The sequence below is a fragment of the Salvelinus namaycush genome, chromosome 18, assembly GCF_016432855.1.
Source record: "Salvelinus namaycush isolate Seneca chromosome 18, SaNama_1.0, whole genome shotgun sequence".
NCBI lineage: Eukaryota > Metazoa > Chordata > Actinopteri > Salmoniformes > Salmonidae > Salvelinus > Salvelinus namaycush.
Window position 1 is genome coordinate 12544286 of NC_052324.1, and position 17089 is coordinate 12561374.

The 17089-nt window shown below is 42.3% G+C and overlaps 1 protein-coding gene across 1 annotated transcript; it reads right to left on the reverse strand.

Annotated features, from left to right (window-relative positions):
- Positions 1-682: 682 nt before the first annotated feature.
- On the reverse strand, positions 683-11781 carry LOC120062685 (annexin A1-like). Its single transcript, XM_039012739.1, has 13 exons — positions 11708-11781; positions 10931-11002; positions 8773-8863; positions 6005-6099; positions 5592-5705; positions 5286-5376; positions 5117-5196; positions 4966-5022; positions 4757-4850; positions 3943-4038; positions 1882-1940; positions 1450-1572; positions 683-1080 (listed from the first exon to the last, which is right to left on the reverse strand). The coding sequence occupies exons 2-13, from the start codon at positions 10988-10990 to the stop codon at positions 1021-1023; spliced, it is 1020 nt and encodes a 339-aa protein (XP_038868667.1). The 5' UTR covers positions 10991-11002; positions 11708-11781; the 3' UTR covers positions 683-1020.
- Positions 11782-17089: the final 5308 nt, after the last annotated feature.

The window sequence follows — 17089 nt, forward strand, 5'->3', positions numbered from 1 at the left end:
GCAATAGGCAAATTGGAGTGGGACCAGTGTGCCTGGCATACTGGCCTTGATGTGTGCCATGATCAGCCTTTTGAAGCACTTCATAATGACCAAGGTGAGCGCGACGGCCCGACAGACAAGTTTTGTTGAAATTTAAATTAGGCCTGCCTTCTATAAGATTTAGAAGTCAGTTGTTTGTTCACGTTCTCTGTATTCTTCCAAAAAATGCCTTACTTTAGAGGCTGGTGGGAGGAGCTATATGAGGACAGGCTCATTGTAATGGTTGGAATGGAATGAATGGAACGAAGTCAAACATGTGGTTTCCATATGTTTGATGTATTTGATACCATTTCCTTTATTCTATTACAGCCATAACAATGAGCCCATCCTCCAATAGCTCCTCCCACCAGCCTCCTCTGCCTCATATGTAGCATAGCTGTAGTCTCACGTGACCATCCTTCCAAATCCCGTCTAGCTACTGTAGATTTAATACAATAAAGTCCATTTAAAATCTAGGGCGAGATCCTTCATTTGTATTAATTACACATACCAAGTCTGTCTGTGTTTTACAATGTTATGAATATATTTCATGACATGGTCTTTAAGGGGTTCATTGTTGGTGGGTCATTCTCAAATTAGACCTCATAGGCTATATGCAATGTTGGATAGAATAAAAAATATACACACAGATCAATAAAGACAATTTGAAGCAACATAAAACGCTTTATTTGCACGAAGGACCAGTTATCCAGGGCACAATGCCACTGCATATTCTTGCCACACAAATGGTGTCTGGTATATTGCACTATAGATCCTCAAGTCTGCTGAAGCTAGGCTAAATATATGTCAATGCTGCTTACCATGTTTACTGCGCTCATTGCTGTTAGCAGGTAGAGAAAATACATCATAACTGCCATTTCAGATAGTTGTCATGAACCATAATATTTTGCATTTGGGAGGAGAACATTTAATCATGCACATTATTCTCTATTGGCACTCATGCACTGTGGTAATTGGCTCCAGGTGAGATCTGAGAGAAAGTTAGTTGTCACTTCCACACAGGGCCAGTAGGATCTTCTCATAGTCTCCGTTGGTGTCATCCTAAGGAGGTAAGAGACAGAGCGCAGAGTTACTCTACAAAATATAAAGGTCCATCATGTTTAGACATGTCACACCATTATATAACATTTTATTTAGAAAATTATTTTCAGATGCCATATTTCCCCATTTAACAAATGGTGAGTCTATCTAAACTCAGATTAGACCCAGAAATCGGAATACATTATACAATGTGATGCATGTACTTGGTGGGTCGGTTTCCCGGACCTCGATTAAGTCTAGTCCTGGATTTAAAACATATTCTCAATGGAGGATCTGTTTAATTTGATTTTTATTCCAGTACTATGCTTAATCTGGGAAAACAGTCCCTTGTCTTTTATTGCCACTTTGGCAGTGGAGATGTTTGCTCACCAGAATTTCCTGCGAGAGGGTTTTCCCAAACGTCTTCTTGTACTCCTGTCTAATCCGGGCCAGGTCTACTTCAGACCTGCTCACCATGACCCGGGTCAGAATATTGGTCCTGGTTCCTTTACCCTGGGGTATGGCACAGACACACAAAATGAAGATTTACAACCAGATAGTGGAAGCTCCTTAGCCTGAATCCAGATCTGTTTGTGCCGTCTTGTACAGTATGTGCATAACCAGTGTTCTTGTGTAGATTGTCACATCTTAAAACAGGGTCGTATTCATTAAGTAGAAAATGGACTGAAACAGGGACGAACTACCAGGATTTGTCCAACAAGAAATGCACATTTTCGTTTTTTAAATATCTTTGTTGCGTACCCTAATGATCAGGACCCAGGGCAACCTCTCATCTGGTACATAACATGTAACAATGTTTACCTTCATTGCCAAGTTGAGCTTCTCAGCAAAGAAAGCCGGCTTGCTTCCAGCACACTTCACTGAAAGACAGAAAGGAAAAACAGTCAGGTGACAGCATCGACAAGGGGCATTCTCCAATGCTGTCTCAAAGTGTATGTGTGTGTGTGTGGGGGGGGGGTATGGAAGAGGGGATTTAATCAAATGTTATTTGTCACATGCTTTGTAAACAGCAGGTGAAGACTAATAGTGAAATGCTTACTTACGGCCCTTCCCAATAACACAGAGATACAAATTTTATTTAAAAAACAAGGAATAAATACATAATGAGTAACAATAACTTGGCTATATACACGGGGTACCAATACCAAGTCGATGTGCAGGGGTACTAGGTAGTCGAGGTAAATATGTACATATAGGCAACAGGATAGGTAATAAACAGTAGCAGTGTATGTGATGAGTCAAGAGAGTTAGTGCAAAAAGGGTCAATGCAGATAGTCCGGGTAGCTATTTGGTTAACTATTTAGCAGTTTTATGGCTTAGGGGTAGAAGCTGTAGAGGATCCTGTTGATTCCAGACTTGGCGCATTGGTACCACTTTCCGTGTGGTAGCAGAGAGAACAGTCTATGACTTGGATGTCTGAAGTCTTTGACAATTTGTAGAGCCTTCCTCTGACAACTCTTTGTAAAGAGGTCCTGGATGGCAGGGACCTCGGCCCCAGTGATGTACTGGGCCGTACGCAATACTCTTTGTAGCGCCTTGCGGTCGGATGCCAAGCAGTTGACATACCAAGTGGTGATGCAGTCAGCCAAGATATGGTGCAGCTGTATAACTTTTTGAGGATCTGAGGGCCCATGCCAAATCTTTTCAGCCTCGTGAGGGGGAAGAGGTGTTGTCGTGCCTTCTTCACGATTGTGTTCGTCTGTGTGGACCATATTAATTCCTTAGTGATGTGGACACTGAGGAATTGAAGCTCTCGACCTGCTCCACTACAGCCCTGTTGATTTAGATGGGGGCGTGCTCGGTCCTCCATTTCCTGTAGTCCACGATCAGTTCCTTTGTCTTGCTGATGTTAAGGGAGAGGTTGTTGTTCTGGCACCACACTGCCAGGTCCCTGACCTCCTCCCTATAGGCTGTTTCTTCATGTAGATTATCGGGCCTACCAACGTCGTAAAGTCTGCAAAGTTAATGATGGTGTTGGATTCGTGTGCGGTCATGTAGTCGTGGGTGAACAGGGAGTACATGAGGGAACTATGCATTCCCCCGCGATGAAGGTGTGTTGCTGCCTACCCTCTCCACCTGGAGGCGGCCGGTCCGGAAGTTCAGGATCCAGGGTCCTGAGCTTAGTGATGAGCTTGGAGGGCACTATGGTGTTAAACGCTGAGCTGTAGCTGCTGAACAGCATTCTCACATAGGTATTCCTCTTGTCCAGATGGGAGAGGGCAGTGTGGAGAGCAGTAGAGATTGAGTCATCTGTGGATCTGTTGGGGGGGTATGAGGATTGTAGTGGGTCCGGGGTGTCTGGGATGATGGTGTTGATGTGAGCCATGACCAGCCTTGCAAAGCATTTCATGGCTACAGATGCCATTTAGACAGGTTACCTTGGTGTTCTTGGGCAGAGGGACTATGTTGGTCTGCTTGAAACATGTAGGTATTACAGACTGGGTCAGGGAGAGGTTGAAAATGTCAGATAAGAAACTTGCCAGCTGGTACTATGGTATTTTCTTAAATCAGACATAGTGCTCCATTGTCCTCACACAAAACAGAATGGCCATGAAATGATAAACAGGCATTTGCAATCAGTAATTGGATAATATGAATATGCCTTGGATAATGTGCCATCTAATCTATTTAAAAAAAAAGTGATGATTATTTTAGTCTCGAGAGACTAATGTTATTTTGCTCACAGTGTGGCCTTATTTGAATGAAGAAAATGGAGCTCATGGTGTAACGTTACAGGACTAAGGCCTAGTGAAGGGTGTGATAAAGCAGAAGACATGGATTGAGGGTGATGCACAGATTATTTGAGGACATTGGAACGTTTGTGGAACATTACTAAGCTTGGTCCTGGCTGTGCTCTCTCACCTATGGCAGTCAGACAGTTCTCAATGTCTCCATTCAGTTCCAGGTCAATAGCCTTTGCCACATCCACCTTACTGTACTTGGAGTACCTCTCAAACGCTGAGAGAAAGAGAGAGTGGGAAAGGATTATGTACTTGAAATGATTATACAGTATCAATCATGTGTGTTTGCACATGCAGTGTATGAAAAAGGAAAAAGCCCCCACACACATCTAGATTCTAGTATTTGTGGTGCGTTGACCAAAAGTTACATTCTATGATTAAAAAAGAAGGTCCACACTCAGGTATTTGCAGTGAAAAAATGTATGAAATGTCTAAAATAAATTCTGGACAAATGTTGCTTCGCCCGACTTCATCAACAGAAGGGTGACAAAAAAAGTGCGGTCTTCAAATTGAATACATGTCCTCGCAGTCCCCAAAAATATGGTCCTATCTATCACGTTTAGAATTTACGATGCTCCCTGACTGTTATACTTTTGTTTCGATGACTGTTAGTAAGCTGGACAGAGTGAAGGGACTATGAATGTAGGTCCATTATCATTTGTACACAGTTTCGACTTGGTTTCAGTCATTTAAAATGTTGACTAAATATATAAAATAACCCCCCCCCCCCCCCCCCCCCAAAGCACCTGCAGGCCGGATTGAATGTGTTCGTGGGCCGTATGTTTGACACCCCTGGTCTAACTGATGACAAAAACAAAGCACACTATAGGGCTACGACATAATGAACAGGTGGGAAAAGTAATAGTGTAAGCTTATTGGCCAATGTCTTATTTACCAAATGTGTGTATACATATGCTGTGTGTGTATATATTCACTTTGGCGGAGCTGAGCAGCACTTCTGGAGGTCAGAATGTCTATGAAGACAGAGCAGTCTGTTCCCTTCCTCTTCTCTCCAGCCTCATACAGGGCCTATAGACAGATACAGTAGGCACGGGCATCACACAGGGTTCGCATTACACACTGACTCTTTGCGGTGCCCAACCTTGATTCTGACACACATTCACTCTCTTCCTCTCTTCCATACCCTGGCATCACTGTCAGCAAGTTCCTGGTTCACCATGGTGTCCTCATTCCTAGTAGCCTACAGTATGCGAGTGAGAGAGAGGGGGAGTGATGTTAATTGTGCCAAACTATGTATCTTTAAACATGTTTAAACAAACTGTAAATAAACACACCTTGCAGAGCGAGAGCAGAGCATTCCTGAAGTCTGCGCCTGTGTCAGATTTGATGTCATCCTCTAGCTCCTTTTTGTTTTCTAGCAATGAAAATGCCATGATTATTGGTTCGTTGTAAATATCACATACAGGACATTTACATAGACATATTTACATATTGCAGACACACCTCCCTTATAGACTTTCTTTATCTCTCTGATCTCCTTATTGGTCCTGGAGGCCAGAATCTCAACCAGAGTATCCTCATCTGTGTTCAATCCCTGAGAGAGAGAGAAGGCGAGAGGGGATGGTGTGAACAGTCAACAAGGACAAAAGGGTCAGGTCACATCAGTCGTAAAGCTGAGAGTCCAGGATCAGATAAACAGAAAGTGCAGGGCAGTGTTAATTATGCCCCAAACGCAACAAAACACACTGAAACACACCTTTTTGCCTCTATTCTGAGTTATAGTGAGTGACTAGCTGCGTGCATGTTTACCGTCATTGCCAGTTTGAGCTGTTGGGCGTCATATTGGGCTGGCGTCTTGAGCAGAGCCAGAACCACATCCTCCAGGTCTCCCTTTAGGGCCGACTTCAGGGCAGTCTCCAGAGGCTGCAGAGAGAGGGGTGACACTCTTCCACAGTCATACACAAGTGTGTGTGTGTGTGTGTGTGTGTGTGTGTGTGTGTGTGTGTGTGTGTGTGTGTGTGTGTGTGTGTGTGTGTGTGTGTGTGTGTGTGTGTGTGTGTGTGTGTGTGTGTGTGTGTGTGTGTGTGTTTTAGGCTGGAGTTTGCACGTTTTGCATCATTACATCGGTCCTAAAGTGCAAACTCCACCCACCCGCCGCCAGCCGCACATGCTAAACCAAACACAACTAGTGTGTTGGTAAGTGTGCGTGTGTCACATCTTACCTTGCCTTTAGCGTTTTCATAGGTAGCTTTGATCTGCTGTCTCTGGGCGTTGCTTCTCCTCACCAGCACATCAATGATGGTGTTCTCATCCACACCTGCATCACAAGATGGAGGGACTTGTTCAATAAGAAACACTGTTGCGTATGTTGCCTAATCCATGAGCCCTCATCCGTTTTTTTTACTAATACATGTGGCCCCGGCCTTACGGTGAGGCAACCCTGACTACTCACCAGCAACAAACAATGAAAAAACGGACCCGGACATGTTCACACGTGTTTTTTACCGATACCAGGTTTAGTATCATGATACTTGATACCGAAATGATACTCACTACCAAAACGATACTCAATACCACAGATAACCATGTGGCTCAGTTGGTAGAGCATAGCACTTGCTACACCAGGGATGTGGGTTTGATTCCCACAGAGGACCAGAAAGGTGGAGTAAAGTTTGAAAATGTATGCACTGTTGAACTATAAATGGTGAAACTAAGATAACAAATAGAATATCTTCTGTATGAAATGTCTTATTAAATAAAAAAGTAAATAACAGAAGAATATCTTCAATGTTCTTTATGCAAAAGCATATCTGTGACTCAGTCATTTTTTGATACACAGTGTTAATTTGTTCATCTAGGCCCATAATATTGGGTCAAATGACATTCATAAGGCCTATGATTCATTATAGCGAAATCAATTAATGTACTAAACTAATAGTTTAGTTTAAAAAAGACGTAAAAACACTGAAGCTCATTTCGAAAGCTTCTATATTGCAATAGTCTACTACACACCATAGAAATATAATGGATTTTACACAGCAAACTACGATTCCCAGAGTGCATTTCACTTCCCATGGTGCAATGCTCCGCCCAGCTGCTGGCTGTAGTAGTCTAAATATATTGCTGTCAAGTTATGAGTGCTTTTCACATTACTTTTGGGTTGTAATCATATATTACAATGCTCACATGAATGCCATGCTGAATATATGTTCATGTCATTGTTACTCAAATTATTCCAATTTAGTTGCTAGTAGACTAACGTTACAATGTAAAAGTCATGTTTAATATAGTCTTTTTTATGTTGTTTTGGAACTTAACCTCCCTTGCACTGCACTGCTTTGTAACACCTTTTTCTTAGTTGTTTCAGTAGGCTGGCCCTCATCTGCTCTGTAAGCAAAGTCTTCCAATAGTTTGCTTCTGCAGCCAGCTTTGTCAACAAACTGCAGGCGTGGAGGTATGATGTTTCTGTGATAAGAAGCCATGCTGTCAGCATTTTCTCTTTCCCCCTCGTTTTCTTCTCAAAAGTGGCTCACACTGTGTCAGCTGCATGCGCAAGTAGCCTGGTTAGCTACTGTCCCCTTGAGAAGTTTCAGACAAATTACAAGACAGACTCGATACTCTCAATCCGTATATAACTTGAGACACATTTGACAGTACTGAAAGTAACAAACATTCTAGTACCAAACTAGTATCGAAAAAGTCCCAAAGTGTCGGTACAATGTCCAACACTACACACATGCTCAATTGAAGAATTGAAGGAATGATGGATGGTGCTAAAATCAAGGAAATTCTTGAGGGGAACCTGTTTCAGTCTTCAAGAGATTTGAGACCGGGACGGAGGTTCACCTTCCAGCATGACAATGACACAAAGCATACTGCTAAAGCAACACTTGAGTGGTTTAAGGGGAAACATTTAAATGTCTTGGAATGACCTAGTCAAAGCCCAGACCTCAATCCAATTGAGAATCTGTGGTATGACTTAAAGATTGCTGTACACCAGCGGAACCCATCCAACATGAAGGAGCTGGAGCAGTTTTGCCTTGAAGAATGGGCAAAAATCCCAGTGACTAGATGTGCCAAGCTTATAGAGACATACCCCCAGAGACTTGCAGCTGTAATTGCTGCAAAAGGTGGCTCTACAAAATATTGACTTTGGGGGGGGGAATAGTTATGCACGCTCAAGTTTTCTGGTTTTGTTTTGTCTTATTTCTTGTTAGTTTCACAATAAAAAATATTTTGCATCATCAAAGTGGTAGGCATGTTGTGTAAATCAAATGATACAAACCCCCCCAAAATATATTTTAATTCCAGGTTGTAAGGCAACAAAATAGGAAAAATGCCAAGTGGGGTGAATACTTTCGCAAGCCAAGGTAGTATGCAACCCAGACTTGCCAAAAGCCCTGAGTGATGCCAACTTTCATGTAGGAATCAGGTCCTTTTCAGACCTGTTTCATCAGAACACAACTACACTGAAATCCTTTCAAGAGGCTCTGCAGTGAATTCAATGTGACAAGATCAATTACATATTCAAATTAGACACGTCATTTCCTCATTCACTTCCAAGGGGAGGTTTATAGCTCAGCTCAATGAAGTTGAGATCCTTCTTGCAACAGCACAGTCCATCAAAGGCAAAATCTCCCATATCTATAGGCTCTTATCTGAGAATGTGGGCTCCTCCTTTACTCCTTTGAAAATAATCTGGGAAAGGACCTTTGTCTGACTAACAGTGATGAATTATGGGTGGATGTTTGCGACAGGGTATACTGCTCCTCTACTAACATGAAAATGAAAGAATCGAATTACACATTTTTGTACATATTATATTACACTCCAGTGAGACTCCATAGAATGAATACTTTAAAATACTTTAAATTTAAGAAGAAAAGTTTCCTGGTATGGGGACCTCCTGTCTACTTTCACCCGTAGCTATGTATCACACACGTGTACTTTGTTGAGAACATGCGTGTGTGTGTGTGTATGTCAATCTCACCCTTGGCCTTGATGGCCTTATCAAAGATGAGTACATCACCATCGACATTGAAATTTGGGTCAGGAGTCACAGTGCCCTGACTGGGTAAGGTCTGAGAAAGAGAGAGAGAGAAAGAGAACACTTAGCTGCCATGCAGTTAATTAACTTCTTATGGCTGCAGGGGCAGTATTGAGTAGCGTGGATGAAAGGTGCCCAGAGTAAACGGCCTGCTCCTCAGTCCCAGTTACTAATATATGCATATTATTATTGGTATTGGATAGAAAACACTCTAAAGTTTCTAAAGCTGTTTGAATTATGTCTGTGGGATTAACAGAACTCATATGGCAGGCAAAAACCTGAGAAGTTCCACTTCCTGTTTGGATTTTTTCTGGGGGTGCCATATTTTCAACCAAGCTCTCATTGAAAATACAGAGAGATATGGATGGGTTTTCACTTCCTACGGCTTCCACTAGATGTCAACAGTCAATAGAACTAAGTCTGATGACTCTAATGTGAAGGGGGGTCGAAGGAGACAGAAATTTGTAATCACTGCCATGAGGTGACCATGCATTCAACACGCGCGTTCACGTGAGAGGCAGCTCCGTTCCATCTCTCAATTGAAGTCGATGTAATTCTCCAGTTGGAACGTTATTCAAGATGTATGTTAACAACATTCTAAAGATTGATTCAGTACATCGTTTGACATGTTTCTACTGACTGTAACGGAACGTTTGGACATTTCGTCACGTTAAAGTGGTCGCGCTTTGAGACTTTGGTTAGGGTGTTTGGTAAACAATTCGAAAGTAGCTAATTTGACATAAATAACGGACATTAACGAACAAATCAAGCATTTATTGTGGACCTGGGATTCCTAGGACTGCATTCTGATGAATTCATCAAAGGTAAGGAAACATTTATCATGTATTTTCTGGTTTCTGTTGAGTCCAACATGGCGGCTAATTTGGCTATTCATCTGAGCTCCGTCTCAGATTATTGCATGGTTTATTTTTCCGCAAAGTTTTTTTGAAATCTGAAACAGCGGTTGCATTAAGGAGAGGTACAGTATATCTATAATTCCATGTGTATAACTTGTATTATCATCTATATTTATGATGAGTATTTCTGTTGAAACGATGTGGCTATGCAAAGTCACTTGATGTTTTTGCAACTAGTGAATCTAACGCCTCAATGTAAACTCATAACATGAATAACATGAAGTCCTATGAGTGTCATCTGATGAAAATAATCGAAGGTTAGTGATTCATTTTATCTCTATTCTGGTTTTTGTGAAAGTTATCTTTAGCTGGAAAAAATGACTGTGGTTATTGTGGTTTTGTGGTGACCTAACATAATCGTTTGTAGTGCTTTCGCTGAAAAGCCTATTTGAAATCGGACACTTCGGTGGGATTAACAACAAGATTACATTTAAAATGATATAAGACACATGAATGTCTGAGGAATTTTAATTATGAGATTTCTGTTTTTTGAATTTGGCGCCCTGCACTTCGACTGGCTGTTGTCATATCGATCCCGTTAACGGGACTGCAGCCATAATTAATGAATACCTTCACAAAATCCAGAACAATAGTATAGAAGCAAAGGAAGGAACAGCACACACAGAGAATATGATAACAGGAGGAAAGAGTAGGAATTGTGCAGTTTTTCCCCGGGTTTCAACAGTTTCTGAAGGGAAGGGCTCCTACTCCTGAATTCCTTCTATGAGTCACAAGACTACCATTATTTTGTATCTCCGACTCTTTCTTTATCCTCAAAAGCCATCACTTTTCTCTGTCCTCCCTCCCCGTCCTGTCTATCCGGCTACAAATGTACAAACACCGCCTGGTAAGTTTTTCCACACATTTAAATATTTTTTACATTTTGTATTAAACCTTTATTTAACTAGGCAAGTCAGTTAAGAACCAATTCTTATTTACAATGATGGCCTACACCGGCCAAACCCGGACGTCGCTGGGCCAATTGTGCCCTGCCCTATGGGACTCCCAATCACGGCCGGTTCTGATACAGCCTGGATTCAAACAAGGGTGTCTGTAGTGACGCCTCTAGCACTGAGATGCAGTGCCTTAGACCGCTGCAACATTCGGGAGCCCATGCATACCACAAGAAGGGAAAAAAGAGCAGATTTAAGGCGTTCCCTCTAGAAAGTGGAACAGAACCCTACCGAGTCATCGGGCTGGTCCAGATAGAAGATCTGCTTGAAGAAGGCTGCGATGAAGGACATGGTGGTACGGGTCTGAAGAGAGGAATAGGGGGATTCAGTAATAACCACAGTATTAATAACATCCTTTGTATTGTACACCAAGGCCTTTTGCATTTCTGAGTGTGAAATGGAGAGATGAAAGGCTCTTTCTTTGTTTCCAGAATATGCTACAGTACAAGACCAGGGCACCATATTTGGTCAAATTAGATTTTAGTAGACTCACCCCTCAACACAACCTCATTCAATGTGGTTCAAACATTTTGTTATTTTCCTATCACTGCCACTTACATAGGATAATCATCATTACATAGAGTAAAATTAAACATGTCTAGAACAAGTGGATTTAATTCATGTTTATGATGCTGCACAGATTATTTATTTGTCACTGCAGAACAAATTGCCCCCATCTATTTCACAATGGTATGGCAAGATCGGGTGTTGACCACACCTACAACAGGAATCATGTAGATCTCGCCCAAAACTTTAACCGTTTCATCACTTTTGCTCAATTAGTTCACAATGGGTTTCAAGACATGACAGGATCAGCTACAAAAAATAATGAATCAAAATAATAATTAAATGTCACTACTACGCCCAGCCACACACACATATGGTAAAGTTCCTTGGTAACTGAGCTGTATTTAGAATGTAGGCTATTCATACAGAGGGAAGTTAAGTTTCCCAGTTTAACAAGGTTCAAACTCCCGAAAAATAGAGAAATTAACAAATGACTGTTACCTAGGTTCGCGGTGCTCAATTTCCAGGAGTAGGTTCAATGAAGGGACTGGGAAACTTCTTCAGACTGAGTTTGCAGGGGCATTGTGAAGTTGCGCTCATGTATTATATAGCTACACAATAAATCCCACCTAGCAACCGTGCATCCCACACTTGCTCTATGCTACCATTTGATTGGCACTTGCCATTTGATTGGCACCCAGGGTGGTGAAAGTGCATGGTGATCTTGATGCTCCTTTCTAATAAATATCAAGGGTCTTATTCTGGTGACATGATGATCGATGCTTGACTGCCATTTGCAAATAAAAATATTCTCGCTCTTATCAATAATAATCTCATCATGGAGACTAGCCTACAGGCACAGCCTACCCCATGTGCACCACACAGAACGCACTGCAACTGCCTCTGCAATGCAATGCTATAAAAGCCAATCCCTTACAAAAAGCAGTGTTGAAACTGCAGTAAAGTGCAGTAACTGCAATCGACTGTGAAATTTTGGAAACATTCATTGCAGATTAACTGCAGCGTACTGCAGTTGAGCTGCAGTTATACTGCACTGTCACTGCAGTAACACTGCAAAAAGTTTTCTAAAAGTATTCCGACCCTTTCACTTTTTCAACATTTTGTTACCTTACAGCCTTATTCTAACATGGATTAAATAGTTTTTCCCCAAAATAATTCTACTAACAAAACACTATAATGACAAAGCAAAACCAGGTTTTTAGACATTTTAGTAAATGTATTAAAAAAAAGAGGAAATATCACATTTACATTAATTAGTATTCAGACCCTTTACTCAGTACTTTGTTGAAGCACCTTTGGCAGCGTTTACAGCCTCGAGTCTTCTTCGGTATGACGCTACAAGCTTGGCAAACCTGTATTTGGGGCGTTTCTCCCATTGTTCTCTGCAGATCCCCTCAAGCACTGTCAGGTTGGATGGGGAGCGTCGCTGCATAGCTATTTTCAGGTCCCTCCAGAGATGTTCGATCCGGTTCAAGTATGGGCTCTGGCTGGGTCACTCAAGGACATTCAGAGACTTGTCCCGAAGCCACTCCAGCGTTGTCCTGGCTGTGTGCTTAGGGCCATTGCCCTGTTGGAAGGTGAACCATCGCCCTCGCTCTAGAGCAGGTTTTCATCAAGGATCTCTCTGTACTTTGCTCTGTTCATCTTTCCCTCGATCATGACTAGTCTCCTAGTCCCTGCCGCTAAAAAACATCCCCACAGCATGATGCTGCCACCACCATGCTTCACAGTAGGGATGGTGCCAGGTTTACTTCAGACATGATGCTTGGCATTCAGGCCAAAGACCAGAGAATCTAGTTTTCTTACCTCCCTGACTAAGGCCGATCTCCGATTGCTCAGTTTGGCCGGGCGGCCAGCTCTAGGAAGAGTCTTGGTGGTCCCAAACTTTTTCCATTTAATTTAAGAATAATGGAGGCCACTGTGGTCTTGGGGACCTTCAACGCTGCAGACATTTTTTGGTACCCTTCCCCAGATCTGTGCCTCGACACAATTCTGTCTCGGAACTCTACAGACAATTCCTTCGACGTCATGGCTTGGTTTTTGCTCTGACATGCGCTGTCAACTGTGGGACCTTATATAGAAAGATGTGTGCATTTCCAAATCATGTCCAATCAATTGAATTTACCACAGGTGGAATCCAATCAAGTTGTAGAAACATCTCAAGGATGATCAATGGAATCAGGGTATACCTGAGTTTAATTTAGAGTCTCATAGCAAAGGGTCTGATACTTACGTAAATAAAGTGTTTATTTTTTTCTTCTATAAACCTGTTTTCGCTTTGTCATTATGGGTTATTTTGTGTAGATTGATGTGGAAAAACATGTTTTTAATCCATTTTAGAATAAGGCTGTAAGGTAACAAAATGTAGAATAAGTCAAGGGGTCTGAACACTTTCTGAATGCACTGTATATATTGTTCTTAAAAGTGAGTTGTTACTATTGTTGTATGCTGCCTTTGTGTATAGCTGTACTGTAATATGTGCAGGTAGCATATACATTTTCATACAGTTCTTCCCTTTTTAATATCCTTGTTGCTCTACTTATGCTATCAAATATAGTATTGTGTGCAGTGTATTCATTACCTCGGTTTCTCCTGTTTCAGAGCCACCACTATTCCACTACCTTTCCCACTTTTCATATCCATGCACATCCCCATGTGCATCCCCATATTCATCTTCCTCGGTGTGTTTAAATAAAGTTCCTGTGTGTTAACTCTTGGGCTGCTTTATTCCCCTCTAACCGGGGGCGATGTCAGTTGGTCATAAAACCAGTAAAATACGTAGAGCCGGGTCACTCTCTTTCAGAAATGTAGCCATTCATACTTGAAGAATATAACCTATGAATACTTCATGAGCTTAGTTCAACAGTCTTACCTTTCAACAAACACTGTAAAGCTTTAAAACATGGTTAAAAGTTCAACTATAATTTTGATTTCATGTATGGTCAGGTCTTGCATTCATAGCTCTGTCTATGAATTTGAAAGTGGATACATTTATCCAGCCCCATCCTTCAGCTGTTTCCCAAAGAAGTGGCGGGGTGCCAGGGGCAATCTTTTTCGATTGCCCCTTTAACGGAAAGAGATATTTAAAAAAAATATCATTGGACAGAATATGGGGCACACCTCCCCATGCCCATAAGCAAAAGCTCAATTAACATTTTATTATTACTGCATCCTCACTTTTGTAACTGCAGTAGCCTAGTGCAGGGCCACCACGCACCACCGAACAACGCATACAAGCACACACATATAGAGGAGGTTCTACAGTAACTAGTTTAACTATAGTGATGATCCTTCTTGTAATTTGTAGTTGTTTGGATCCTTGGTGAGGAGTGTCGTGGAAATTCTACACATTCAAGGGAAAGCAAGAGAGACTGCAAGTTTCCTCAAACAACAAAGTTCTTTATTAGTAAGATTTGCAAAAATGGAGCGGAGACCCAAAATGGTGGAGACCCAAAATGGTGCACAGCTAAGAGGCCCCGAACACATTCAGACTGTCATTTATAGCCATCCTCAGTGTCTGTCTTTGCCAGATAACCTACAGCTGGCAAAGAGACATATGTCCTAATATGGTCCCTTATGTTAGAGTTTCACTAAGCATGTCATAGTCATCTCATACCTTGAGAAAACAGGAACCGTATCCCAGATAGGTACTCTTGAAACAGGTCAGACAAGTCTACAGAAACCAGTCGTTCCCTGCTTTAACAGGGCATAGCACACAGCTAAGATTAACAACAGAATCAGATGTATTCTGATATAAATCTTTAAGCATGCAATGTCAAAGTAATTGAGCATACACAACATTTCAACCATAGGAGGTACGTTATTATCGTAACAGAATAGAATAACTTTCTTTTCACGCAAGGGAATTTATTTTTGGAGACAGTGAGGTCATGAGGGAGGATTCCAGGTAGGACACTGACTGATGTGAGCAAGATGGCGCTGACAGAGATGGTTGCCCCGCTTCAGGTCCTTAGGAAACTATGCAGTCATTTGTTTTTTACGTATTATTTTCTGTATTATTTCTTACATTGTTAGCCCAAGAAATCTCAAGTGTTATTACATACAGCCGGAAAGAACTATTGGATATAAAAGCGATGACAACTTACCAACATTGCGACCAGGAATACGTCTTTCCCGAAGCGGATCCTTTGTTCAGACCTCCACCCTGGACATGGGATCTTATCCCAGAGGCCGATCCAAAACAAAGCGGTCACCGCAGGAGAGGCAGACAGAGCGGCCTACTGGGCAGACTCAGAAGGCGAGCACACCATCCACCGCTCCCGAGCATATTACTCGCCAATGTCCAATCTCTAGATAACAAGGTGGACAAAATTTGGGCACGAGAAAGACATCAGAGATAGTAACATTCTCTGTTTCACGGAAACATGGCTCACTCGGGATATGTTGTCAGAGTCGGTACAGCCACCCGGTTTCCTCATGCATCGCGCCGACAAAAACAAACATCTCTCTGGTAAGAAGAAGGGCGGGGGTGTATGCCTTATGATTAACGACTCAGGGTGTAATCACAACAACATACAGGAACTTAAGTTATTTTGTTCACCTGACCTAGAATTCCTTACAATCAAATATCTTCTAAGAGAATTCTCTTTGATTATAGTCACAACCGTGTATATCCCGCCCAAACAGATACCTCGTTGGCCCTGAAAGAACTTCACTGGACTCTATGTAAACTGGAAACCATACATCCTGAGGCTGCATTTATTGTAGCCGGGGATTTTAACAAAGCTAACCTGAGAACGAGACTTCCTAAATTCTATCAGCATATTGAATGCGCGACGCAGGCTGCTAGCATTCTGGATCATTGCTACTCTAACTTCCGCGATGCATACAAAGCCCCCCCGCCCTGCCTTCATCAAATCTGACCATGACTCCATTTTGTTTCTCCCAGCCTATAGACAGAAACTAAAACAAGAAACGCCCGTGCTCAGGTCTGTCCAAAGCTGGTCTGAACAATCGGATTCCACGCTTCAGGATTGCTTCGATCACGTGGACTGGGATATGTTCCGGATAGCCTCAGACAGCAACATTGATGTATACGCTGACTTGGTGAGCAAGTTTATTAGCAAGTGCATTGGAGATGTTGTACCCACTTGTGACTATTAAAACATTTCCTAACCAGAAACCGTGGATTGATGGCAGAATTTGCACAAAACTGAAAGCACGAACCACCGCTTTTAATCATGGCAATGCAACTGGAAACATGACCGAATACAAACAGTGCAGCTATTCCCTCCGCAAGGCAATCAAACAAGCAAAGCATCAGTATAGAGACAAAGTAGAGTCGCAATTCAATGGCTCAACACAAGACATATGTGACAGGGTCTAGAATCAATCACGGATTACAAAAAGAAAACCAGCCCTCTCGCAGGCATCAACGTCTTGCTCCCAGACAAATTAAACAACTTCTTTGCTCACTTTGAGGACAATACAGTGCCACTGACATGGCCCGCTACCAAAGCCTGTGGGCTCTCCTTCTCTGTGGCCAACGTGAGTAAAACATTTAAACAAGTTAACCCTCGCAAGGCTGCTGGCCTAGACGGCATCCCTAGCCGCGTCCTCAGAGCATGCGCAGACCAGCTGGCTGGTGTATTTACGGACATATTCAATCAATCCCTATCCCAGTCTGTTGTCCCCATATGCTTCAAGATGGCAACCATTGTTCCTGTTCCCAAGAAAGCTAAGGTAACTGAACTAAATGACTATCGCCTCATTGCACTCACTTCTGTCATCATGAAGTGCTTTGAGAGACTAGTCAAGGAGCATATCACCTCCACCCTACCTGAGGCCCTAGACCCACTCCAATTTGCTTACCGCCCCACTGACGATGCAATCGCCATCACA